Source organism: Engystomops pustulosus, chromosome 6 (assembly GCF_040894005.1).
Source record: "Engystomops pustulosus chromosome 6, aEngPut4.maternal, whole genome shotgun sequence".
Taxonomy (NCBI): Eukaryota; Metazoa; Chordata; class Amphibia; order Anura; family Leptodactylidae; genus Engystomops; species Engystomops pustulosus.
The window spans coordinates 189,822,667-189,847,493 of record NC_092416.1 but is presented as its reverse complement, the minus strand read 5'-3'; the positions used below and the strand labels follow the sequence as shown (position 1 = coordinate 189,847,493).

General features: G+C 53.9%; 2 protein-coding genes across 5 annotated transcripts in view; one reads left to right on the top strand and one right to left on the bottom strand.

Annotated features, from left to right (window-relative positions):
- The window catches only part of POLG2 (DNA polymerase gamma 2, accessory subunit), a 76,366-nt gene that overhangs the window by 31,203 nt on the left and 20,336 nt on the right, over positions 1-24,827 (top strand). For 3 of the 4 annotated variants that reach the window (XM_072112805.1, XM_072112804.1, XM_072112806.1), the window contains exon 9: positions 101-2,027. In XM_072112805.1, coding sequence (XP_071968906.1) covers positions 101-266 — 166 coding nt within the window. In that variant the 3' untranslated portion in view covers positions 267-2,027. Of the gene's footprint in view, positions 1-100; positions 2,028-24,827 lie in introns of those variants that run through there. The other variant, XR_011847868.1, reaches the window with a different exon arrangement.
- Positions 13,862-24,827, bottom strand: part of MILR1 (mast cell immunoglobulin like receptor 1) — a 31,225-nt gene continuing 20,259 nt past the window's right edge. Inside the window, exons 5-6 of the mRNA XM_072112807.1 lie at positions 14,379-14,441; positions 13,862-14,274 (exon numbers count right to left, since the gene is read on the bottom strand). Coding sequence (XP_071968908.1) covers positions 14,216-14,274; positions 14,379-14,441 — 122 coding nt within the window. The 3' untranslated portion in view covers positions 13,862-14,215. The remainder of the gene's footprint in view (positions 14,275-14,378; positions 14,442-24,827) is intronic.

Here is a 24,827-nt window from a genome sequence, read left to right as displayed (position 1 = left end):
GGAGGGGCGAGGGATCCGCTCACATTCTCGGGGGGTCTGACATACGTGTGTGTGCAGGTAGGTTGTCCCGGCCGTCATGCGCTCCTTGGTGTTTGTGCAGGTACGATGAGATGGGCGTCCTGTTCACCGTGCTGGTGAGTGACGTCACGCTGGAGAGCGGCCTGCTCCACCTGCGCCACCGCGACACCACCATCAGAGAGACGCTGCACATCTCCAAACTGCGGGGGCTCCTGGCACAGCACATGGCTGCCGCCAACACACTGTGACGCATCCTCAGCTGTGCTACTGCCTGACCCAATGCCTGCTCCACCTGCGCCACCGCGACACCACCATCAGAGAGACGCTGCACATCTCCAAACTGCGGGGGCTCCTGGCACAGCACATGGCTGCCGCCAACACACTGTGACGCATCCTCAGCTGTGCTACTGCCTGACCCAATGTCTGCTCCACCTGCGCCACCGCGACACCACCATCAGAGAGACGCTGCACATCTCCAAACTGCGGGGGCTCCTGGCACAGCACATGGCTGCCGCTAACACACTGTGACGCATCCTCAGCTGTGCTACTGCCTGACCCAATGTCTGCTCCACCTGCGCCACCACCATCAGAGAGACGCTGCACATCTCCAAACTGCGGGGGCTCCTGGCACAGCACATGGCTGCCGCTAACACACTGTGACGCATCCTCAGCTGTGCTACTGCCTGACCCAATGTCTGCTCCACCTGCGCCACCGCGACACCACCATCAGAGAGACGCTGCACATCTCCAAACTGCGGGGGCTCCTGACACAGCACATGGCTGCCGCCAACACACTGTGACGCATCCTCAGCTGTGCTACTGCCTGACCCAATGTCTGCTCCACCTGCGCCACCGCGACACCACCATCAGAGAGACGCTGCACATCTCCAAACTGCGGGGGCTCCTGGCACAGCACATGGCTGCCGCTAACACACTGTGACGCATCCTCAGCTGTGCTACTGCCTGACCCAATGTCTGCTCCACCGCGACACCACCATCAGAGAGACGCTGCACATCTCCAAACTGCGGGGGCTCCTGGCACAGCACATGGCTGCCGCCAACACACTGTGACGCATCCTCAGCTGTGCTACTGCCTGACCCAATGTCTGCTCCACCTGCGCCACCGCGACACCACCATCAGAGAGACGCTGCACATCTCCAAACTGCGGGGGCTCCTGGCACAGCACATGGCTGCCGCCAACACACTGTGACGCATCCCCAGCTGTGCTACTGCATCATTCCACAGCGGGGAAACACTGACAAGGAGGAGTATTCTCATCATCCACAGTACAATGATGGGAGTGCAGGCTGGGGTCACAGGTGAGTGCACCCCCCCTGCCCGGTGGAGACCCCCCGATGCCTGAGCGTCTGTCCTGCTATGTATTATTACATTGTTATTGTGCTCTGCCATAGACAGTACACTGCACTGTGTCTGCGGCCACCACTAGGGGGCGCTCCCTGTATACAGGTGTATTTGTGCCGTCTCTGGTCTCCTCGGGCAGCGCTCATCTACTTTTGGCCGCCATTAAAGGTAATCAGACACCCGGACCCCACAGCGGCCGGTCCTATACAGGAAGCGGTGTGTATAGGTACCCAGGCTCCTCCCACTTCACTTAACATACGAGGGGTGGAGCCTACTGCCCATGAAACTGAAGCTGATTGGTGCAGATGATGGACGTCATCAGACACCCGGACCGCACAGCGGCCGGAGCTATACAGGAAGCGGTGTGTATAGGTACCAAGGCTCCTCCCACTTCACAATACATATGAGGGGTGGAGCCTCCATCCCCCGATACTGGATGTCAGACACCCAACAATCAGGCACGTGGCGGAGGAGGAGACACTCACTGACTCCCTGTCCATGAGACAAACCAGAATCTTCATTTTTCATCCAACACCAATGGCAGGAGAGCACTAGGACCCAGAGGGAGACCCCGGGGGACACCGCCCGTCTTCATCTACACTTTCTGGTTTTGTTTAATAAAATCAAATTTTTTTTTAAACTGAAACATTTTCTCATGGTTTGTGTGCGGGGCTTGTGTTGTGCGGGAGGAGCTGTGTTGTGCGGGAGGAGCTGTGTTGTGCGGGAGGAGCTGTGTTGTGCGGGAGGAGCTGTGTTGTGCGGGAGGAGCTGTGTTGTGCGGAAGGAGCTGTGTTGTGCGGGAGGAGCTGTGTTGTGCGGGAGGAGCTGTGTTGTGCGGGAGGAGCTGTGTTGTGCGGGAGGAGCTGTGTTGTGCGGGAGGAGCTGTGTTGTGCGGGAGGAGCTGTGTTGTGCGGGAGGAGCTGTGTTGTGCGGGAGGAGCTGTGTTGTGCGGGAGGAGCTGTGTTGTGCGGGAGGAGCTGTGTTGTGCGGGAGGAGCTGTGTTGTGCGGGAGGAGCTGTGTTGTGCGGGAGGAGCTGTGTTGTGCGGGAGGAGCTGTGTTGTGCGGGAGGAGCTGTGTAGTGCGGGAGGAGCTGTGTAGTGCGGGAGGAGCTGTGTAGTGCGGGAGGAGCTGTGTAGTGCGGGAGGAGCTGTGTAGTGCGGGAGGAGCTGTGTAGTGCGGGAGGGGCTGTGTAGTGCGGGAGGAGCTGTGTAGTGCGGGAGGAGCTGTGTTGTGCGGGAGGAGCTGTGTTGTGCGGGAGGAGCTGTGTTGTGCGGGAGGAGCTGTGTTGTGCGGGAGGAGCTGTGTTGTGCGGGAGGAGCTGTGTTGTGCGGGAGGAGCTGTGTAGTGCTGGAGGAGCTGTGTTGTGCGGGAGGAGCTGTGTTGTGCGGGAGGAGCTGCGTTTTGCGCTAGGAGCTGTGTTGTGTGGGAGGAGCTGTGTAGTGCAGGAGCTGTGTAGTGCGGGAGGAGCTGTGTTGTGCGGGAGGAGCTGTGTTGTGTGGGAGGAGCTGCGTAGTGCGGGAGGAGCTGTGTTGTGCGGGAGGAGCTGTGTTGTGCGGGAGGAGCTGTGTTGTGCGGGAGGAGCTGTGTAGTGCTGGAGGAGCTGTGTTGTGCGGGAGGAGCTGTGTTGTGCGGGAGGAGCTGTGTTTTGCGCTAGGAGCTGTGTTGTGTGGGAGGAGCTGTGTAGTGCAGGAGCTGTGTAGTGCGGGAGGAGCTGTGTTGTGCGGGAGGAGCTGTGTTGTGTGGGAGGAGCTGCGTAGTGCGGGAGGAGCTGCGTAGTGCGGGAGGAGCTGTGTAGTGCGGGAGGAGCTGTGTAGTGCGGGAGGAGCTGTGTTGTGTGGGAGGAGCTGTGTAGTGCTGGAGGAGCTGTGTAGTGCTGGAGGAGCTGCGTAGTGCGGGAGGAGCTGTGTTGTGTGGGAGGAGCTGTGTAGTGCGGGAGGAGCTGTGTTGTGCGGGAGGAGCTGTGTTGTGCGGGAGGAGCTGTGTAGTGCGGGAGGAGCTGTGTTGTGCAGGAGCTGTGTTTTGCGGGAGGAGCTGTGTAGTGCAGGAGCTGTGTTTTGCGGGAGGAGCTGTGTAGCGCGGGAGGAGCTGTGTAGCGCGGGAGGAGCTGTGTAGCGCGGGAGGAGCTGTGTAGCGCGGGAGGAGCTGTGTTTTGCGGGAGGAGCTGTGTAGTGCGGGAGGAGCTGTGTAGTGCAGGAGCTGTGTTGTGCGGGAGGAGCTGTGTTTTGCGCTAGGAGCTGTGTTGTGCGGGAGGAGCTGTGTTGTGCGGGAGGAGCTGTGTTGTGCGGGAGGAGCTGTGTTGTGCGGGAGGAGCTGTGTTTTGCGCTAGGAGCTGTGTTTTGCGCTAGGAGCTGTGTTGTGCGGGAGGAGCTGTGTTGTGCGGGAGGAGCTGTGTTGTGCGGGAGGAGCTGTGTTGTGCGGGAGGAGCTGTGTTGTGCGGGAGGAGCTGTGTAGTGCGGGAGGAGCTGTGTAGTGCGGGAGGAGCTGTGTTGTGCGGGAGGAGCTGTGTAGTGCGGGAGGAGCTGTGTAGTGCGGGAGGAGCTGTGTAGTGCGGGAGGAGCTGTGTAGTGCGGGAGGAGCTGTGTAGTGCGGGAGGAGCTGTGTAGTGCGGGAGGAGCTGTGTAGTGCGGGAGGAGCTGTGTAGTGCAGGAGCTGTGTAGTGCGGGAGGAGCTGTGTTGTGCGGGAGGAGCTGTGTTGTGCGGGAGGAGCTGTGTAGTGCGGGAGGAGCTGTGTTGTGCGGGAGGAGCGGTGTTGTGCGGGAGGAGCTGCGTTGCGCGGGAGGAGCTGTGTAGTGCAGGAGCTGTGTTTTGCGGGAGGAGCTGTGTAGTGCGGGAGGAGCTGTGTTGCGCGGGAGGAGCTGTGTTGCGCGGGAGGAGCTGTGTTGCGCGGGAGGAGCTGTGTTGCGCGGGAGGAGCTGTGTTGCGCGGGAGGAGCTGTGTTGCGCGGGAGGAGCTGTGTTGTGCGGGAGGAGCTGTGTTGTGCGGGAGGAGCTGTGTAGTGCGGGAGGAGCTGCGTTGCGCGGGAGGAGCTGCATTGTGCGGGAGGAGCTGCGTTGCGCGGGAGGAGCTGTGTAGTGCAGGAGCTGTGTTGCGCGCGAGGAGCTGCGTTGCGCGCGAGGAGCTGCGTTGCGCGCGAGGAGCTGCGTTGCGCGGGAGGAGCTGCGTTGCGCGGGAGGAGCTGCGTTGCGCGGGAGGAGCTGCGTTGCGCGGGAGGAGCTGTGTAGTGCAGGAGCTGCGTTGCGCGCGAGGAGCTGCGTTGCGCGCGAGGAGCTGCGTTGCGCGGGAGGAGCTGCGTTGCGCGGGAGGAGCTGCGTTGCGCGGGAGGAGCTGCGTTGCGCGGGAGGAGCTGCGTTGCGCGGGAGGAGCTGCGTTGCGCGGGAGGAGCTGCGTTGCGCGGGAGGAGCTGCGTTGCGCGGGAGGAGCTGCGTTGCGCGGGAGGAGCTGCGTTGCGCGGGAGGAGCTGCGTAGTGCGGGAGGAGCTGTGTTGTGCGGGAGGAGCTGCGTTGCGCGGGAGGAGCTGTGTAGTGCAGGAGCTGTGTTTTGCGGGAGGAGCTGTGTAGTGCGGGAGGAGCTGTGTTGTGCGGGAGGAGCTGTGTTGCGCGGGAGGAGCTGTGTTGCGCGGGAGGAGCTGCGTTGCGCGGGAGGAGCTGTGTAGTGCAGGAGCTGTGTTTTGCAGGAGGAGCTGTGTAGTGCGGGAGGAGCTGTGTAGTGCGGGAGGAGCTGTGTTGTGCGGGAGGAGCTGTGTTGTGCGGGAGGAGCTGTGTTGTGCGGGAGGAGCTGTGTTGTGCGGGAGGAGCTGTGTTGTGCGGGAGGAGCTGTGTTGTGCGGGAGGAGCTGTGTTGTGCGGGAGGAGCTGTGTTGTGCGGGAGGAGCTGTGTTGTGCGGGAGGAGCTGTGTAGTGCAGGAGCTGTGTAGCGCGGGAGGAGCTGCGTTGCGCGGGAGGAGCTGCGTTGCGCGGGAGGAGCTGCGTTGCGCGGGAGGAGCTGCGTAGCGCGGGAGGAGCTGCGTAGCGCGGGAGGAGCTGCGTTGCGCGGGAGGAGCTGCGTAGTGCAGGAGCTGTGTTTTGCGGGAGGAGCTGTGTTTTGCGGGAGGAGCTGTGTTGTGCGGGAGGAGCTGTGTTGTGCGGGAGGAGCTGTGTTGCGCGGGAGGAGCTGTGTTGCGCGGGAGGAGCTGCGTTGCGCGGGAGGAGCTGCGTTGCGCGGGAGGAGCTGCGTTGTGCGGGAGGAGCTGTGTTGTGCGGGAGGAGCTGTGTAGTGCAGGAGCTGTGTAGTGCGGGAGGAGCTGCGTTGCGCGGGAGGAGCTGCGTTGCGCGGGAGGAGCTGCGTTGCGCGGGAGGAGCTGCGTTGCGCGGGAGGAGCTGCGTTGCGCGGGAGGAGCTGCGTTGCGCGGGAGGAGCTGCGTTGCGCGGGAGGAGCTGCGTTGCGCGGGAGGAGCTGCGTTACGCGGGAGGAGCTGCGTTGCGCGGGAGGAGCTGCGTAGCGCGGGAGGAGCTGCGTTGCGCGGGAGGAGCTGCGTTGCGCGGGAGGAGCTGCGTTGCGCGGGAGGAGCTGTGTAGCGCGGGAGGAGCTGTGTAGCGCGGGAGGAGCTGTGTTGCGCGGGAGGAGCTGCGTTGCGCGGGAGGAGCTGTGTAGTGCAGGAGCTGTGTTGTGCGGGAGGAGCTGTGTTGTGCGGGAGGAGCTGTGTAGTGCAGGAGCTGTGTAGTGCGGGAGGAGCTGTGTTGTGCGGGAGGAGCTGTGTTGTGCGGGAGGAGCTGTGTAGTGCGGGAGGAGCTGCGTAGTGCGGGAGGAGCTGTGTAGTGCGGGAGGAGCTGTGTTGTGCGGGAGGAGCTGTGTAGTGCTGGAGGAGCTGTGTAGTGCTGGAGGAGCTGCGTAGTGCGGGAGGAGCTGTGTTGTGCGGGAGGAGCTGTGTAGTGCGGGAGGAGCTGTGTTGTGCGGGAGGAGCTGTGTTGTGCGGGAGGAGCTGTGTAGTGCGGGAGGAGCTGTGTTGTGCAGGAGCTGTGTTTTGCGGGAGGAGCTGTGTAGTGCAGGAGCTGTGTTTTGCGGGAGGAGCTGTGTAGCGCGGGAGGAGCTGTGTAGCGCGGGAGGAGCTGTGTAGCGCGGGAGGAGCTGTGTAGTGCGGGAGGAGCTGTGTTGTGCGGGAGGAGCTGTGTAGTGCTGGAGGAGCTGTGTAGTGCTGGAGGAGCTGCGTAGTGCGGGAGGAGCTGTGTTGTGTGGGAGGAGCTGTGTAGTGCGGGAGGAGCTGTGTTGTGCGGGAGGAGCTGTGTAGTGCGGGAGGAGCTGTGTTGTGCAGGAGCTGTGTTTTGCGGGAGGAGCTGTGTAGTGCAGGAGCTGTGTTTTGCGGGAGGAGCTGTGTAGCGCGGGAGGAGCTGTGTAGCGCGGGAGGAGCTGTGTAGCGCGGGAGGAGCTGTGTAGCGCGGGAGGAGCTGTGTTGTGCGGGAGGAGCTGTGTAGTGCGGGAGGAGCTGTGTAGTGCGGGAGGAGCTGTGTTGTGCGGGAGGAGCTGTGTAGTGCGGGAGGAGCTGTGTTGTGCGGGAGGAGCTGTGTAGTGCGGGAGGAGCTGTGTAGTGCGGGAGGAGCTGTGTAGTGCGGGAGGAGCTGTGTAGTGCGGGAGGAGCTGTGTTGTGCGGGAGGAGCTGTGTAGTGCGGGAGGAGCTGTGTTGTGCGGGAGGAGCTGTGTTGTGCGGGAGGAGCTGTGTAGTGCAGGAGCTGTGTAGTGCGGGAGGAGCTGTGTTGTGCGGGAGGAGCTGTGTTGTGCGGGAGGAGCTGTGTAGTGCGGGAGGAGCTGTGTAGTGCGGGAGGAGCTGTGTTGTGCGGGAGGAGCGGTGTTGTGCGGGAGGAGCTGCGTTGCGCGGGAGGAGCTGTGTAGTGCAGGAGCTGTGTTTTGCGGGAGGAGCTGTGTAGTGCGGGAGGAGCTGTGTAGTGCAGGAGCTGTGTTGTGCGGGAGGAGCTGTGTTTTGCGCTAGGAGCTGTGTTGTGCGGGAGGAGCTGTGTTGTGCGGGAGGAGCTGTGTTGTGCGGGAGGAGCTGTGTTGTGCGGGAGGAGCTGTGTTGTGCGGGAGGAGCTGTGTTGTGCGGGAGGAGCTGTGTTTTGCGCTAGGAGCTGTGTTGTGTGGGAGGAGCTGTGTTGTGCGGGAGCAGCTGTGTTGTGCGGGAGGAGCTGTGTTTTGCGGGAGGAGCTGTGTTGTGCGGGAGGAGCTGTGTTGTGCGGGAGGAGCTGTGTTGTGCGGGAGGAGCTGTGTAGTGCAGGAGCTGTGTAGTGCGGGAGGAGCTGTGTAGTGCAGGAGCTGTGTAGTGCGGGAGGAGCTGTGTTGTGCGGGAGGAGCTGTGTTGTGCGGGAGGAGCTGTGTAGTGCGGGAGGAGCTGTGTTGTGCGGGAGGAGCGGTGTTGTGCGGGAGGAGCTGCGTTGCGCGGGAGGAGCTGTGTAGTGCAGGAGCTGTGTTTTGCGGGAGGAGCTGTGTAGTGCGGGAGGAGCTGTGTAGTGCGGGAGGAGCTGTGTTGCGCGGGAGGAGCTGTGTTGCGCGGGAGGAGCTGTGTTGCGCGGGAGGAGCTGTGTTGCGCGGGAGGAGCTGTGTTGTGCGGGAGGAGCTGTGTTGTGCGGGAGGAGCTGTGTTTTGCGGGAGGAGCTGTGTAGTGCGGGAGGAGCTGTGTAGTGCGGGAGGAGCTGTGTTGCGCGGGAGGAGCTGTGTTGCGCGGGAGGAGCTGTGTTGCGCGGGAGGAGCTGTGTTGTGCGGGAGGAGCTGTGTTGTGCGGGAGGAGCTGTGTTGTGCGGGAGGAGCTGTGTTGTGCGGGAGGAGCTGTGTTGTGCGGGAGGAGCTGTGTTGTGCGGGAGGAGCTGTGTAGTGCGGGAGGAGCTGTGTTGTGCGGGAGGAGCTGCGTTGTGCGGGAGGAGCTGCGTTGCGCGGGAGGAGCTGTGTAGTGCAGGAGCTGTGTTGCGCGCGAGGAGCTGCGTTGCGCGCGAGGAGCTGCGTTGCGCGCGAGGAGCTGCGTTGCGCGCGAGGAGCTGCGTTGCGCGGGAGGAGCTGCGTTGCGCGGGAGGAGCTGCGTTGTGCGGGAGGAGCTGCGTTGCGCGGGAGGAGCTGTGTAGTGCAGGAGCTGCGTTGCGCGCGAGGAGCTGCGTTGCGCGCGAGGAGCTGCGTTGCGCGCGAGGAGCTGCGTTGCGCGCGAGGAGCTGCGTTGCGCGCGAGGAGCTGCGTTGCGCGGGAGGAGCTGCGTTGCGCGGGAGGAGCTGTGCAGTGCGGGAGGAGCTGTGTTGTGCGGGAGGAGCTGCGTTGCGCGGGAGGAGCTGTGTAGTGCAGGAGCTGTGTTTTGCGGGAGGAGCTGTGTAGTGCGGGAGGAGCTGTGTTGTGCGGGAGGAGCTGTGTTGCGCGGGAGGAGCTGTGTTGCGCGGGAGGAGCTGCGTTGCGCGGGAGGAGCTGCGTTGCGCGGGAGGAGCTGTGTAGTGCAGGAGCTGTGTTTTGCGGGAGGAGCTGTGTAGTGCGGGAGGAGCTGTGTAGTGCGGGAGGAGCTGTGTTGTGCGGGAGGAGCTGTGTTGTGCGGGAGGAGCTGTGTTGTGCGGGAGGAGCTGTGTTGTGCGGGAGGAGCTGTGTTGTGCGGGAGGAGCTGTGTTGTGCGGGAGGAGCTGTGTAGTGCAGGAGCTGTGTAGCGCGGGAGGAGCTGCGTTGCGCGGGAGGAGCTGCGTTGCGCGGGAGGAGCTGCGTTGCGCGGGAGGAGCTGCGTAGCGCGGGAGGAGCTGCGTAGCGCGGGAGGAGCTGCGTTGCGCGGGAGGAGCTGTGTAGTGCAGGAGCTGTGTTTTGCGGGAGGAGCTGTGTTTTGCGGGAGGAGCTGTGTTGTGCGGGAGGAGCTGTGTTGTGCGGGAGGAGCTGTGTTGCGCGGGAGGAGCTGCGTTGCGCGGGAGGAGCTGCGTTGCGCGGGAGGAGCTGCGTTTTGCGGGAGGAGCTGCGTTTTGCGGGAGGAGCTGCGTTGTGCGGGAGGAGCTGCGTTTTGCGGGAGGAGCTGCGTTGTGCGGGAGGAGCTGCGTTGTGCGGGAGGAGCTGCGTTGTGCGGGAGGAGCTGTGTAGTGCAGGAGCTGTGTAGTGCGGGAGGAGCTGTGTTGCGCGCGAGGAGCTGCGTTGCGCGGGAGGAGCTGCGTTGCGCGGGAGGAGCTGCGTTGCGCGGGAGGAGCTGCGTTGCGCGGGAGGAGCTGCGTTGCGCGGGAGGAGCTGCGTTGCGCGGGAGGAGCTGCGTTGCGCGGGAGGAGCTGCGTTGCGCGGGAGGAGCTGAGTAGCGCGGGAGGAGCTGCGTTGCGCGGGAGGAGCTGCGTTGCGCGGGAGGAGCTGCGTTGCGCGGGAGGAGCTGCGTTGCGCGGGAGGAGCTGCGTTGCGCGGGAGGAGCTGTGTTTTGCGGGAGGAGCTGTGTAGTGCGGGAGGAGCTGTGTTGTGCGGGAGGAGCTGTGTTGTGCGGGAGGAGCTGTGTAGTGCGGGAGGAGCTGTGTTGTGCGGGAGGAGCTGTGTTGTGCGGGAGGAGCTGTGTTGTGCGGGAGGAGCTGCGTTGCGCGGGAGGAGCTGCGTTGCGCGGGAGGAGCTGCGTTGCGCGGGAGGAGCTGCGTTGCGCGGGAGGAGCTGCGTTGCGCGGGAGGAGCTGCGTTGCGCGGGAGGAGCTGTGTAGTGCAGGAGCTGTGTTTTGCGGGAGGAGCTGTGTAGTGCGGGAGGAGCTGTGTTGTGCGGGAGGAGCTGTGTTGTGCGGGAGGAGCTGTGTAGTGCGGGAGGAGCTGTGTAGTGCGGGAGGAGCTGTGTTGTGCGGGAGGAGCTGTGTTGCGCGGGAGGAGCTGTGTAGTGCAGGAGCTGTGTTTTGCGGGAGGAGCTGTGTAGTGCGGGAGGAGCTGTGTAGCGCGGGAGGAGCTGTGTAGCGCGGGAGGAGCTGTGTAGCGCGGGAGGAGCTGTGTAGCGCGGGAGGAGCTGTGTTGCGCGGGAGGAGCTGTGTTGCGCGGGAGGAGCTGCGTTGCGCGGGAGGAGCTGTGTAGTGCAGGAGCTGTGTTTTGCGGGAGGAGCTGTGTTGTGCGGGAGGAGCTGTGTTGTGCGGGAGGAGCTGTGTTGTGCGGGAGGAGCTGCGTTGTGCGGGAGGAGCTGCGTTGTGCGGGAGGAGCTGCGTTGCGCGGGAGGAGCTGCGTTGCGCGGGAGGAGCTGCGTTGCGCGGGAGGAGCTGTGTAGTGCAGGAGCTGTGTTTTGCGGGAGGAGCTGTGTTTTGCGGGAGGAGCTGTGTTGTGCGGGAGGAGCTGCGTTGCGCGGGAGGAGCTGCGTAGCGCGCGAGGAGCTGCGCAGCGCGGGAGGAGCTGCGCAGCGCGCGAGGAGCTGCGCTGCGCGGGAGGAGCTGCGTTGCGCGCGAGGAGCTGCGTTGCGCGCGAGGAGCTGCGTTGCGCGCGAGGAGCTGCGTTGCGCGGGAGGAGCTGCGTTGCGCGGGAGGAGCTGCGTTGCGCGGGAGGAGCTGCGTTGCGCGGGAGGAGCTGTGTAGTGCGGGAGGAGCTGTGTAGTGCGGGAGGAGCTGTGTAGTGCGGGAGGAGCTGCGTTGTGCGGGAGGAGCTGCGTAGCGCGGGAGGAGCTGCGTTGCGCGGGAGGAGCTGCGTTGCGCGGGAGGAGCTGCGTTGCGCGGGAGGAGCTGCGTTGCGCGGGAGGAGCTGCGTAGTGCGCGGAGCTGCGTAGTGCGCGGAGCTGTGTAGTGCGCGGAGCTGTGTAGTGCGCGGAGCTGTGTTGTGCGGGAGGAGCTGTGTTGTGCGGGAGGAGCTGTGTTGTGCGGGAGGAGCTGTGTTGTGCGGGAGGAGCTGCGTAGCACGGGAGGAGCTGCGTAGCGCGGGAGGAGCTGTGTTGTGCGGGGCTTGTGTTGTGCGGGAGGAGCTGTGTTGTGCGGGGCTTGTGTTGTGCGGGAGGGGCTTGTGTTGTGCGGGAGGAGCTGCGTTGTGCGGGAGGAGCTGTGTAGTGCGGGAGGAGCTGTGTTGTGCGGGAGGAGCTGTGTTGTGCGGGAGGAGCTGTGTTGTGCGGGAGGAGCTGTGTTGTGCGGGAGGAGCTGTGTTTTGCGCTAGGAGCTGTGTTGTGCGGGAGGAGCTGTGTTGTGTGGGAGGAGCTGTGTTGTGCGGGAGGAGCTGTGTTGTGCGGGAGGAGCTGTGTTGTGCGGGAGGAGCTGCGTTGTGCGGGAGGAGCTGTGTTGTGCGGGAGGAGCTGCGTTGTGCGGGAGGAGCTGTGTTGTGCGGGAGGAGCTGTGTTGCGCGGGGGGAGCTGTGTTGCGCGGGGGGAGCTGTGTTGTGCGGGGGGAGCTGTGTTGTGCGGGAGGAGCTGCGTAGTGCGGGAGGAGCTGCGTTGCGCGGGAGGAGCTGCGTTGCGCGGGAGGAGCTGCGTTGCGCGGGAGGAGCTGCGTTGCGCGGGAGGAGCTGCGTTGCGCGGGAGGAGCTGCGTTGCGCGGGAGGAGCTGCGTTGCGCGGGAGGAGCTGCGTTGCGCGGGAGGAGCTGCGTTGCGCGGGAGGAGCTGCGTTGCGCGGGAGGAGCTGTGTAGTGCGGGAGGAGCTGTGTTGTGCGGGAGGAGCTGTGTTGTGCGGGAGGAGCTGTGTAGTGCGGGAGGAGCTGTGTTGTGCGGGAGGAGCTGTGTAGTGCGGGAGGAGCTGTGTTGTGCGGGGCTTGTGTTGTGCGGGAGGGGCTTGTGTTGTGCGGGAGGAGCTGCGTTGTGCGGGAGGAGCTGCGTAGTGCGGGAGGAGCTGTGTAGTGCGGGAGGAGCTGTGTTGTGCGGGAGGAGCTGTGTTGTGCGGGAGGAGCTGTGTTTTGCGCTAGGAGCTGTGTTGTGCGGGAGGAGCTGTGTTGTGTGGGAGGAGCTGTGTTGTGCGGGAGGAGCTGTGTTGTGCGGGAGGAGCTGTGTTGTGCGGGAGGAGCTGTGTTGTGCGGGAGGAGCTGCGTTGTGCGGGAGGAGCTGCGTTGTGCGGGAGGAGCTGTGTTGCGCGGGGGGAGCTGTGTTGCGCGGGGGGAGCTGTGTTGCGCGGGGGGAGCTGTGTTGCGCGGGGGGAGCTGTGTTGCGCGGGAGGAGCTGCGTTGTGCGGGAGGAGCTGCGTTGTGCGGGAGGAGCTGCGTTGTGCGGGAGGAGCTGCGTTGTGCGGGAGGAGCTGCGTTGTGCGGGAGGAGCTGCGTTGTGCGGGAGGAGCTGCGTTGTGCGGGAGGAGCTGCGTTGTGCGGGAGGAGCTGCGTTGTGCGGGAGGAGCTGCGTAGTGCGGGAGGAGCTGCGTAGTGCGGGAGGAGCTGCGTAGTGCGGGAGGAGCTGCGTAGTGCGGGAGGAGCTGCGTTGTGCGGGAGGAGCTGCGTTGTGCGGGGCTGTTATTGTGCGGGAGGAGCTGTGTTGTGCGGGAGGAGCTGTGTTGTGCGGGAGGAGCTGCGTTGTGCGGGAGGAGCTGTGTAGTGCAGGAGCTGCGTAGTTCGCGAGGAGCTGCGTAGTGCGCGAGGAGCTGCGTTGTGCGGGAGGAGCTGCGTAGTGCGCCTGGAGCTGCGTAGTGCTCGAGGAGCTGCGTAGTGCGGGAGGAGCTGCGTAGTGCGGGAGGAGCTGCGTAGTGCGGGAGGAGCTGCGTAGTGCGGGAGGAGCTGCGTAGTGCGGGAGGAGCTGCGTAGTGCGGGAGGAGCTGCGTAGTGCGGGAGGAGCTGCGTTGTGCGGGAGGAGCTGCGTTGTGCGGGAGGAGCTGCGTTGTGCGGGAGGAGCTGCGTTGTGCGGGAGGAGCTGCGTAGTGCGGGAGGAGCTGCGTTGTGCGGGAGGAGCTGCGTTGTGCGGGAGGAGCTGCGTAGTGCGGGAGGAGCTGCGTTGTGCGGGGCTGTTATTTTGCAGGAGGGGCTTGTGTTGTGCGGGGCTGTTATTTTGCAGGAGGGGCTTGTGTTGTGCGGGGCTGTTATTTTGCAGGAGGGGCTTGTGTTGTGCGGGGCTGTTATTTTGCAGGAGGGGCTTGTGTTGTGCGGGGCTGTTATTTTGCAGGAGGGGCTTGTGTTGTGCGGGGCTGTTATTTTGCAGGAGGGGCTTGTGTAGTGCGGGGCTGTTATTTTGCAGGAGGGGCTTGTGTTGTGCGGGGCTGTTATTTTGCAGGAGGGGCTCATGTTTTGAGCCAGGAGCTGTGTTGTGTGGGAGGAGCTGTGTTGTGTGGGAGGAGCTGTGTTGTGTGGGAGGAGCTGTGTTGTGTGGGAGGAGCTGTTATTTTGCAGGAGGGGCTTGTGTTGTGCGGGGCTGTTATTTTGCAGGAGGAGCTTGTGTTGTGCGGGGCTGTTATTTTGCAGGAGGGGCTTGTGTTGTGCGGGGCTGTTATTTTGCAGGAGGGGCTTGTGTTGTGCGGGGCTGTTATTTTGCAGGAGGGGCTTGTGTTGTGCGGGGCTGTTATTTTGCAGGAGGGGCTTGTATTGTGCAGGAGGAGCTGCGTCGTTTCACCTCGAGTGTTTTGTTTGTTACTTTTTTTGAGGTTCTCACGATAATTTTGACCATTCTATATTTTTGTATTCAACTTAATCGGAAAGAATTCACGTCTCCATTAGGATTTAACCCACCTCCACCCCTAGGGGCTTATTCACCCTTTCTATGCTATTGAATTTTTAATCAAATGATCATTGGAAACAGAATTTTGTGGGGGGGGGGGGTTTAAATTTTTTTTTATAAAAAAATATATGAGCTTTTTTAAAAAATTTTGAAGCATTGTGGGACATGACCAGCAGGGGGCGCCCTCTCATGTAGGTTATACTTCAGCATTGCGGAGCAGCCCTCATCTCTTCTCTGGTTAACTGTTACAGTGTATCGGACTGTAATCGAGAGAATTGTCAAGACTGACACATTGTAACAAAATCCGTCCTGTAGTTGTAGCCTCAGGAGCGTTTTATAGCGACCTGCATGTATTCCACCGCCTCTTCTGTCCGGATTATTGCTGGAATCATAAAGACAAGTACATCATCACCTACTACTGCAGCCATTACCCTCCAGGGGCTGATAACAGAGAGAAATAGTCTAGCAAGTTATTATGCGACTTACCGCCACTCCCTTCCGCCACCACCACCGCACAATACAGCTCGTCCCCATCCGTAATACCGCCATCTACAGGCAGGGTAGATTATATCATCATCAGAACCGAACCGTGTCCTATCACCCCCAACTGATACACTGTCACTACACCTCTGCTGTCCTATAACAGGGGTATGTCCTCTACTCACCTCCATCTCCATCTGTGGATCCATAGGTAGCAGTATTATAGTAGTTATATTCCTGTACATAGGGGGCAGTATTATAGTAGTCATATTCTTGTACATAGGGGGCAGTATTATAGTAGTTATATTCTTGTACATAGGGGGCAGTATTATAGTAGTTATATTCCTGTACATAGGGGGCAGTATTATAGTAGTTATATTCCTGTACATAGGGGGCAGTATTATAGTAGTCATATTCCTGTACATAGGGGACAGTATTATAGTAGTTATATTCTTGTACATAGGGGCAGTATTATAGTAGTTATATTCCTGTACATAGGGGGCAGTATTATAGTAGTTATATTCTTGTACATAGGGGCAGTATTATAGTAGTTATATTCCTGTACATAGGGGGCAGTATTATAGTAGTTACATTCTTGTACATAGGGGGCAGTATTATAGTAGTTATATTCCTGTACATAGGGGGCAGTATTATAGTAGTTATATTCCTGTACATAGGTAGCAGTATTATAGTAGTTATATTCCTGTACATAGGGGGCAGTATTATAGTAGTTATATTCCTGTACATAGGGGGCAGTATTATAGTAGTTATATCCCTGTACATAGGGGCAGTATTATAGTAGTTATATTCTTGTACATAGGGAGCAGTGTTATAGTAGTTATATTCCTGTACATAGGGGGCAGTATTATAGTAGTTATATTCTTGTACATAGGGGGCAGTATTATAGTAGTTATATCCCTGTACATAGGGGGCAGTATTATAGTAGTTATATTCCTGTACATAGGGGGCAGTATTATAGTAGTTATATTCCTGTACATAGGGGGCAGTATTATAGTAGTCATATTCCTGTACATAGGGGGCAGTATTATAGTAGTTATATTCTTGTACATAGGGGCAGTATTATAGTAGTTATATTCCTGTACATAGGGGGCAGTATTATAGTAGTTATATTCCTGTACATAGGGGGCAGTATTATAGTAGTTACATTCTTGTACATAGGGGGCAGTATTATAGTAGTTATATTCCTGTACATAGGGGGCAGTATTATAGTAGTTATATTCCTGTACATAGGTAGCAGTATTATAGTAGTTATATTCCTGTACATAGGGGGCAGTATTATAGTAGTCATATTCTTGTACATAGGGGGCAGTATTATAGCAGTTATATTCTTGTACATAGGGGGCAGTATTATAGTAGTTATATTCCTGTACATAGGGGACAGTATTATAGTAGTTATATTCCTGTACATAGGGGGCAGTATTATAGTAGTCATATTCCTGTACATAGGGGGCAGTATTATAGTAGTTATATTCTTGTACATAGGGGCAGTATTATAGTAGTTATATTCCTGTACATAGGGGGCAGTATTATAGTAGTTATATTCCTGTACATAGGGGGCAGTATTATAGTAGTTATATTCCTGTACATAGGGGGCAGTATTATAGTAGTTATATCCCTGTACATAGGGGGCAGTATTATAGTAGTTATATTCCTGTGAATAGGGGGCAGTATTATAGTAGTTATATTCCTGTACATAGGGGCAGTATTATAGTAGTTATATTCTTGTACATAGGGGGCAGTATTATAGTAGTTATATTCTTGTACATAGGAGGCAGTATTATAGTAGTTATATTCTTGTACATAGGGGGCAGTATTATAGTAGTAATATCCCTGTACATAGGGGGCAGTATTATAGTAGTTATATTCCTGTACATAGGGGGCAGTATTATAGTAGTAATATCCCTGTACATAGGGGGCAGTATTATAGTAGTTATATTCTTGTACATAGGGGGCAGTATTATAGTAGTTATATTCCTGTACATAGGGGGCAGTTTTATAGTAGTTATATTCCTGTACATAGGGGGCAGTATTATAGTAGTTATATTCCTGTACATAGGGGGCAGTATTATAGTAGTTATATTCCTGTACATAGGGGGCAGTATTATAGTAGTTATATTCTTGTACATAGGGGCAGTATTATAGTAGTTATATTCCTGTACATAGGGGGCAGTATTATAGTAGTTATATTCCTGTACATCGGGGGCAGTATTATAGTAGTTATATTCTTGTACATAGGAGCAGTATTATAGTAGTTATATTCTTGTACATAGGGGGCAGTATTATAGTAGTTATATTCCTGTACATAGGTGGTAGTATTATAGTAGTTATATTCCTGTACATAGGGGGCAGTATTATAGTAGTTATATTCCTGTACATAGAGGGCAGTATTATAGTAGTTATATTCTTGTACATAGGTGGTAGTATTATAGTAGTTATATTCCTGTACATAGGGGGCAGTATTATAGTAGTTATATCCCTGTACATAGGGGGCAGTATTATAGTAGTTATATTCCTGTACATAGGGGGCAGTATTATAGTAGTTATATTCCTGTACATAGGGGGCAGTATTATAGTAGTTATATTCCTGTACATAGGGAGCAGTCTTATAGTAGTTATATTTTTGTACATAGGGGGCAGTATTATAGTAGTTATATTCCTGTACATAGGGGGCAGTATTATAGTAGTTATATTCTTGTACATAGGGGGCAGTATTATAGTAGTAATATCCCTGTACATAGGGGGCAGTATTATAGTAGTTATATTCCTGTACATAGGGGGCAGTATTATAGTAGTAATATCCCTGTACATAGGGGGCAGTATTATAGTAGTTATATTCTTGTACATAGGGGGCAGTATTATAGTAGTTATATTCCTGTACATAGGGGGCAGTATTATAGTAGTTATATTCTTGTACATAGGGGCAGTATTATAGTAGTTATATTCCTGTACATAGGGGGCAGTATTATAGTAGTTATATTCCTGTACATCGGGGGCAGTATTATAGTAGTTATATTCTTGTACATAGGAGCAGTATTATAGTAGTTATATTCTTGTACATAGGGGGCAGTATTATAGTAGTTATATTCCTGTACATAGGTGGTAGTATTATAGTAGTTATATTCCTGTACATAGGGGGCAGTATTATAGTAGTTATATTCTTGTACATAGGGGGCTGTATTATAGTAGTTATATTCCTGTACATAGGTGGTAGTATTATAGTAGTTATATTCCTGTACATAGGGGGCAGTATTATAATAGTTATATTCCTGTACATAGGGGGCAGTATTATAGTAGTTATATTTTTGTACATAGGGGGCAGTATTATAGTAGTTATATTCCTGTACATAGGGGGCAGTATTATAGTAGTTATATTTTTGTACATAGGGGGCAGTATTATAGTAGTTATATTCCTGTACATAGGGGGCAGTATTATAGTAGTTATATACTTGTACATAGGGGGCAGTATTATAGTAGTTATATTCCTGTACATAGGGGGCAGTATTACAGTAGTTATATTCTTGTACATAGGGGGCAGTATTATAGTAGTTATATTCCTGTACATAGGGGGCAGTATTATAGTAGTTATATTCCTGTACATAGGGGCAGTATTATAGTAGTTATATTCCTGTACATAGGGGTCAGTATTATAGTAGTTATATTCCTGTACATAGGGGGCAGTATTATAGTAGTTATATTCCTGTACATAGGGGGCAGTATTATTGTAGTTATATTCCTGTACATAGGGGGCAGTATTATAGTAGTTATATTCCTGTACATAGGGGGCAGTATTATAGTAGTTATATTCCTGTACATAGGGGGCAGTATTATAGTAGTTATATTCCTGTACATAGGGGGCAGTATTATAGTAGTTATATTCCTGTACATAGGGGGCAGTATTATAGTAGTTATATATTCCTGTACATAGGGGGCAATATTATAGTAGTTATATTTTCCTGTACATAGGGGCGGTATTATAGTAGTTATATATTCCTGTACATAGGGGGCAGTATTATAGTAGTTATATATTCCTGTACATAGGGGGCAGTATTATAGTAGTTATATATTCCTGTACATAGGGGGCAGTATTATAGTAGTTATATTCCTGTACATAGGGGGCAGTATTATAGTAGTTATATATTCCTGTACATAGGGAGCAGTATTATAGTAGTTATATTCTTGTACACAGGGGGCAGTATTATAGTAGTTATATTCCTGTACATAGGGGGCAGTATTATAGTAGTTATATTCCTGTACATAGGGGGCAGTATTATAGTAGTTACATTCTTGTACATAGGGGGCAGTATTATCGTAGTTATATTCCTGTACATAGGGGGCAGTATTATAGTAGTTATATTCCTGTACATAGGGGGCAGTATTATAGTAGTTATATTCTTGTACATAGGGGGTAGTATTATAGTAGTTATATTCCTGTACATAGGGGGCAGTATTATAGTAGTTATATTCCTGTACATAGGGGGCAGTATTATAGTAGTTATATTCTTGTACATAGGGGGCAGTATTATAGTAGTTATATTCCTGTACATAGGGGGCAGTATTATAGTAGTTATATATTCCTGTACATAGGGGGCAGTATTATAGTAGTTATATATTCCTGTACATAGGGGGCAGTATTATAGTAGTTATATTCCTGTACATAGGGGGCAGTATTATAGTAGTTATATATTCCTGTACATAGGGGGCAGTATTATAGTAGTTATATCCCTGTATATAGGGGGCAGTATTATAGTAGTTATATCCCTGTACATAGGGGGCAGTATTATAGTAGTTATATTCTTGTACATAGGGGGCAGTATTATAGTAGTTATATTCCTGTACATAGGGGGCAGTATTATAGTAGTTATATTCTTGTACACAGGGAGCAGTATTATAGTAGTTATATTCTTGTACATAGGGAGCAGTATTATAGTAGTTATATTCCTGTGCATATGGGGCAGTATTATAGTAGTTATATACCTGTACACAGGGAGCAGTATTATAGTAGTTATATTCCTGTACATAGGGGGCAGTATTATAGTAGTTATATATTCCTGTACATAGGGGGCAGTATTATAGTAGTTATATATTCCTGTACATAGGGGGCAGTATTATAGTAGTTATATTCCTGTACATAGGGGGCAGTATTATAGTAGTTATATTTTTGTACATAGGGGGCAGTATTATAGTAGTTATATTCCTGTACATAGGGGGCAGTATTATAGTAGTTATATTCTTGTACATAGGGGGCAGTATTATAGTAGTTATATTCCTGTACATAGGGGGCAGTATTACAGTAGTTATATTCTTGTACATAGGGGGCAGTATTATAGTAGTTATATTCCTGTACATAGGGGGCAGTATTATAGTAGTTATATTCCTGTACATAGGGGCAGTATTATAGTAGTTATATTCCTGTACATAGGGGTCAGTATTATAGTAGTTATATTCCTGTACATAGGGGTCAGTATTATAGTAGTTATATTCTTGTACATAGGGGGTAGTATTATAGTAGTTATATATTCCTGTACATAGGGGGCAATATTATAGTAGTTATATATTCCTGTACATAGGGGGCGGTATTATAGTAGTTATATATTCCTGTACATAGGGGGCAGTATTATAGTAGTTATATATTCCTGTACATAGGGGGCAGTATTATAGTAGTTATATTCCTATACATAGGGGGCAGTATTATAGTAGTTATATTCCTGTACATAGGGGGCAGTATTATAGTAGTTATATTCCTATACATAGGGGGCAGTATTATAGTAGTTATATTCCTGTACATAGGGGGCAGTATTATAGTAGTTATATTCCTGTACATAGGGGGCAGTATTATAGTAGTTATATATTCCTGTACATAGGGGGCAGTATTATAGTAGTTATATATTCCTGTACATAGGGGGCAATTTTTATTAGTATAAACAAACAGAAAATATTACAATACATTCTCATCAGAATGAACAAACAGTTAATTAACAAATATCATACAGATCAGAAAATAATAAATTCATAATAATAATAACTCAAAAAGTCCATCACTGGCAAAAAGAAAAATGTGGAAATTAATATAATTACTTGAAGAATTACCACAGACATATGTTCCTCCATAACTTAACATTATTACCAGTTTTTTTAACCTCTATGGATCGTATCCACCTCAGCTCTGATAATATTTGGGTTACAGCGTTCATGGGCTGGAAGGACTCGCTGTGTGCAGACACTCTGGTCCTGGTGTGCCAGTGGTAGTATTTAATTGTACTGATGATCAGGTACATGGTCACTTGGTCTATGCCGGCTACCTGTGGTGTCACCCCATAGATGATCTCTGGGTAGGTCAGAGACTGCAGTCTTCCTATTTTGAGTCTGTGGGACACCTCCTGCCATATCCGCCTCCCTCCCGGGCACTCAGTGATAAAATGCTCCATGGTCTCCTCCTGCTGACATCCCAAGGGGCACAAACGCTCAGAGAGACTCAAGAATTTTAAATTGCCCCTAACAAAGAGCCTCCCATGCAAGGACAACCAGGCGATATCAAAGAGCTTTGCAGGGAGTCTCGGACTATTGAGGAGCCTCAGACTCTCCTGCAGGGTGGCCGTTGTGCAGTCCCTCAGAGCTGGCCGAACAGTATAGAAGGTCCTACAGATATTGGTATAAAGGTCCTTCCTGGTCTTATTCTCCAAAAATGTCTTGTCTAGCCTCCACTTTTTCAAACACCTGAGACCATACTCCAGATACTGGGGGAGGAAGCCAGGAGTCCATCGGCCCCTCTTGAGACTGCCGCCTCGCACCCAAGACTCTGCAAAAGGCAATATCCAGTCCCTGACACTACTTACCCACAGGAGACCATTATTTGAGTCCAGGCAACCAAAATTTACTTTCAGAAACATGGAGTCAAAAAATACCCTTGGATTTAACATATCCAGCCCACCCACTCTCCTCTGCAGGTAGGTGATCCCCCTTTTTACTGGGTTCAACCTGTTCCCCCATAAAAGTTGGAAGAACAGGCTAAAGAGCCGAGCGGAGAAAGATTCTGGCAAAGGAAAGACGACAGAGACGTAGAGGAAGACAGGGACCAGGTAAGTCTTCAGTAGAGTAACCCTTTCTCTATAGGTCAGCCTCCAGTTCTTCCATCGCTGAACCTTTATATTTCCGGTATCCAACTTCTCTTCCCAATTTAGCTTGGCATTATCTTCCCTCCCAAATTTCACCCCAAGGATCTTAATATGGGTGGAGGCCTTGGCGAATTGTGGCAAATCAAAGCCAGGAGCAGTATCCAATGTCCAGAAAGCCTGACTCTTCTCAAGGTTGACCAGAGACCCGGAGGCCTCTGAGTAACTTCTGATGGCTGCAGACAACATCTCCACCTCACGAGGTTCAGATATCACCACAGTCACATCATCCGCGTAGGCGACTACCTTCAAAGGCAAGCAATGGGGGACCGGCACCCCCTGAAAATCGCACCGCTGCAGTGATCTCAGGAACGGATCGATGGCAAACACATACAGCAGTGGACTCAGGGGGCAGCCCTGTCGCACCCCTGCCTCTACCCTGAAAGTGTCCCCCTGCCAACCATTGATCAGAGGAAAGCTCTTCGCCTCTCTGTACAAAGTTCTCAGCCAATCTATAAATTGTCCCGGAATACCGTACTTTGATAAAGTGGCCCATAGATAATCGTGATCAACCCTGTCAAAGGCTTTAGCCTGGTCCAGACCTACAACATATCTCCCACACCTCAGAGCTTTACATCTCTCAAACATCTCCCTTATCGAGATGACTGCTCCAGAGATGTTCCGCCCTCTTACCGTGCCGTACTGAGAGCCTGCCAACAGTGCCGGGGACAAACAGACTAATCTAGAGAATAGAATTTTTGCCAGAAGTTTCCTGTCGACATTCAAGAGGGCGATCGGCCTCCAATTCTTGATGTCACTAGGCTCCTTACCTTTGGACAGCAGAATAAGGGAGGACACTCTCATGGATGGAGGCATCAGGTGATTTTCTAGACAATTGGTAAACACATCCACAAGAATCGGGGCTAAGAGATCTCTGAACTTCTTATAGAATTCACATGTTATACCATCTGGACCTGGTGCCTTCTTCAGATGTAACTTATCAATGGCCTCTTTAACCTCCTCCTCTGTTATTCCTGCTGTCAAAGGAGAAAAGTCCAAATCTTTAGTGTCAGGACCTGGAGTTGCCTCCAAGAATTGAGCCATTTTCTCTTTATCCAAAACCTTCTTCTGAAATAACTCAGCATAGTACGATCTCACCACCCCCAGGATACCCTCCCGAGATTCCTGCAAAACTCCCTGGGAGTCAGTGAGACCTGTGATCGATTTCTTGGCCACACGTTCCCGGCAATTTTCATACGGATCAGGAACGCCCAGTTTTCCGTAATCTCTCTCGATCACCAGGGACGTGTAGCGGCTGTACTGATACTGTTTTATTTCAGACTTCAGTCGGTCAATTTTTTGTTTGTCCCCCCCTCCCGCCGAATACAGTGACTCCAATTCTTTCCGCAGCTTGAGATACTGGCTGTACTTATTCTTACCCTTCTTCACTGACAGTCTCTTTAAGAGGGACCTGATCTCCTCCTTGACGTTCTCCCACCAGTCAGATATGTTGTCATAGAAGTCTACTCTCTGGAGCTGGTCCTGAAAAAGGGAGTGAACACAATTCTGGACATAGGCATCATCCAGGATGCTAGAATTGAGCCTCCATAACCCCCGACCAATGTCCGAGCGGTTAGTGGCTCCTAGGTGAAACAATAAGATAAGATGGTCAGAATATGGAACAACCTTCTCGCTTATACCACTAACATTCTCTGAGGGACTCACAAATGCCATATCGATCCTGCTGTGCCTGTCAGCACACGTATAGGTGTACCGAGGTTTCCTCCCGTCCAAGGTAAATACATCGCATAGGTTTGCCTGTGATATTATGCTCTGTAGGACCCTGGAGTCCCTGACCACTGCTCTGCCCGAGGACCTGTCACCTGATGTCATGGTAACATTGAAATCACCCGCCATTATCACAGGGATAGAGGTAAATAAATGCTGCTTCACCTCATTGAACAGCTGGATTCTCTCTGTCACTGTCTGTGGGCCATAGATGTTGATCAGCCGGAGCCGCCTACCATGGATGGTCACTTCTAGCACCAGGCACCTCCCCATAGCGACCTCCGTCAGCCTGTGCACCATCACGTCTGTGGTGTTAAACAGTATGGCGACCCCGGCGTACGGCTCCACAGCCAGTGACCAGTAAGAAGGACCAGACCGCCACTCACGCTCAGCCTCACGGAGATGCCCTAAGGTGGTCAGACGGGTCTCCTGCAGGAAGATGACATCAGCGCCCAGATATCTTAGGTGGTCATATACGGCGTGTCTGGTCCTTCTTACTTTAATGCTGTTGACGTTGCTGGAAGCAACTTTTAGAGAGAACCCAGCCATCACAGTGAAAAAAAGCAGAGCAGTGACCCCCATCATCATGAGTCAGAGTCAAAGTCCCCCTGTCTTCCACCAGTCTCCATGTCTGAATCCTCAGCGGTATCTACAGGAGGTGGTTTCTTCTTAGTTGGAGGATTCCCTGTGTCCACTTCACACTCATTGTCAATTCTTTGCAGCTCTTTTTCAAAGTCCCCATCAGACTCTGACAAAGCATCAAATCGGTTGGAAAGGACCATGACCCCGTTATCACCACTGGACTTTCTCCTGGTCTTAGGCTCCGCACTGTACTCCTCAGGCTTACGGGAGGATTTGTCTTTTTTTTTCCTTTTATTCTTTTTCACCTCCTCATATTCAGTAGATGTTACAGAGGTGGCTGCCTGAGGCTGGTCGTGGGTTACAACCTCCACACTCCCCTGAGCACTGTCTGACTGCTGGGGTTCTGCATCACCTGACCCCTGTACCTCCCGCCTGGTCAGAATTTGCCCCGACACCAAGGCTTCTTCCTCTAAGGCATCTGCCTCCTGCACCATCTCATCATCAGAGAAATCCCTGGCAATGTTATGCCAGGCCTCCGGGCAATCCTTGTGTGGGTGGCCCATCTCTCCGCAGAGGTTACATCTGACCGTCTCACAGGTGGCACTGAGATGACCGACCTCGCCGCACAGGTTGCATTTAACTACTGTACATACTTTGGCCACGTGACCGATCTTACCACATCTAAAGCACTTCCGTGGCTGCCCGGGATAGAAGCAGACGCCCTTTTCTCTGCCTATATAGAAGGAGTTGGGGAGGTGCAGGGTGATGTTGTTAAACTGCCTCAACTTCACCAGAACCTTCCACCCTCCAGTCCAGATACCGTCGGCGTCTCGGTTCTTAGTGAGGTCTGACACCAGATCACAATGGCGCCTGAGCCACACTAGAATGTCCTGAGCGGGAACAGACTCATTCCAGAATATTACATTGACCACCACGGTACCTGGTCTGGATATGG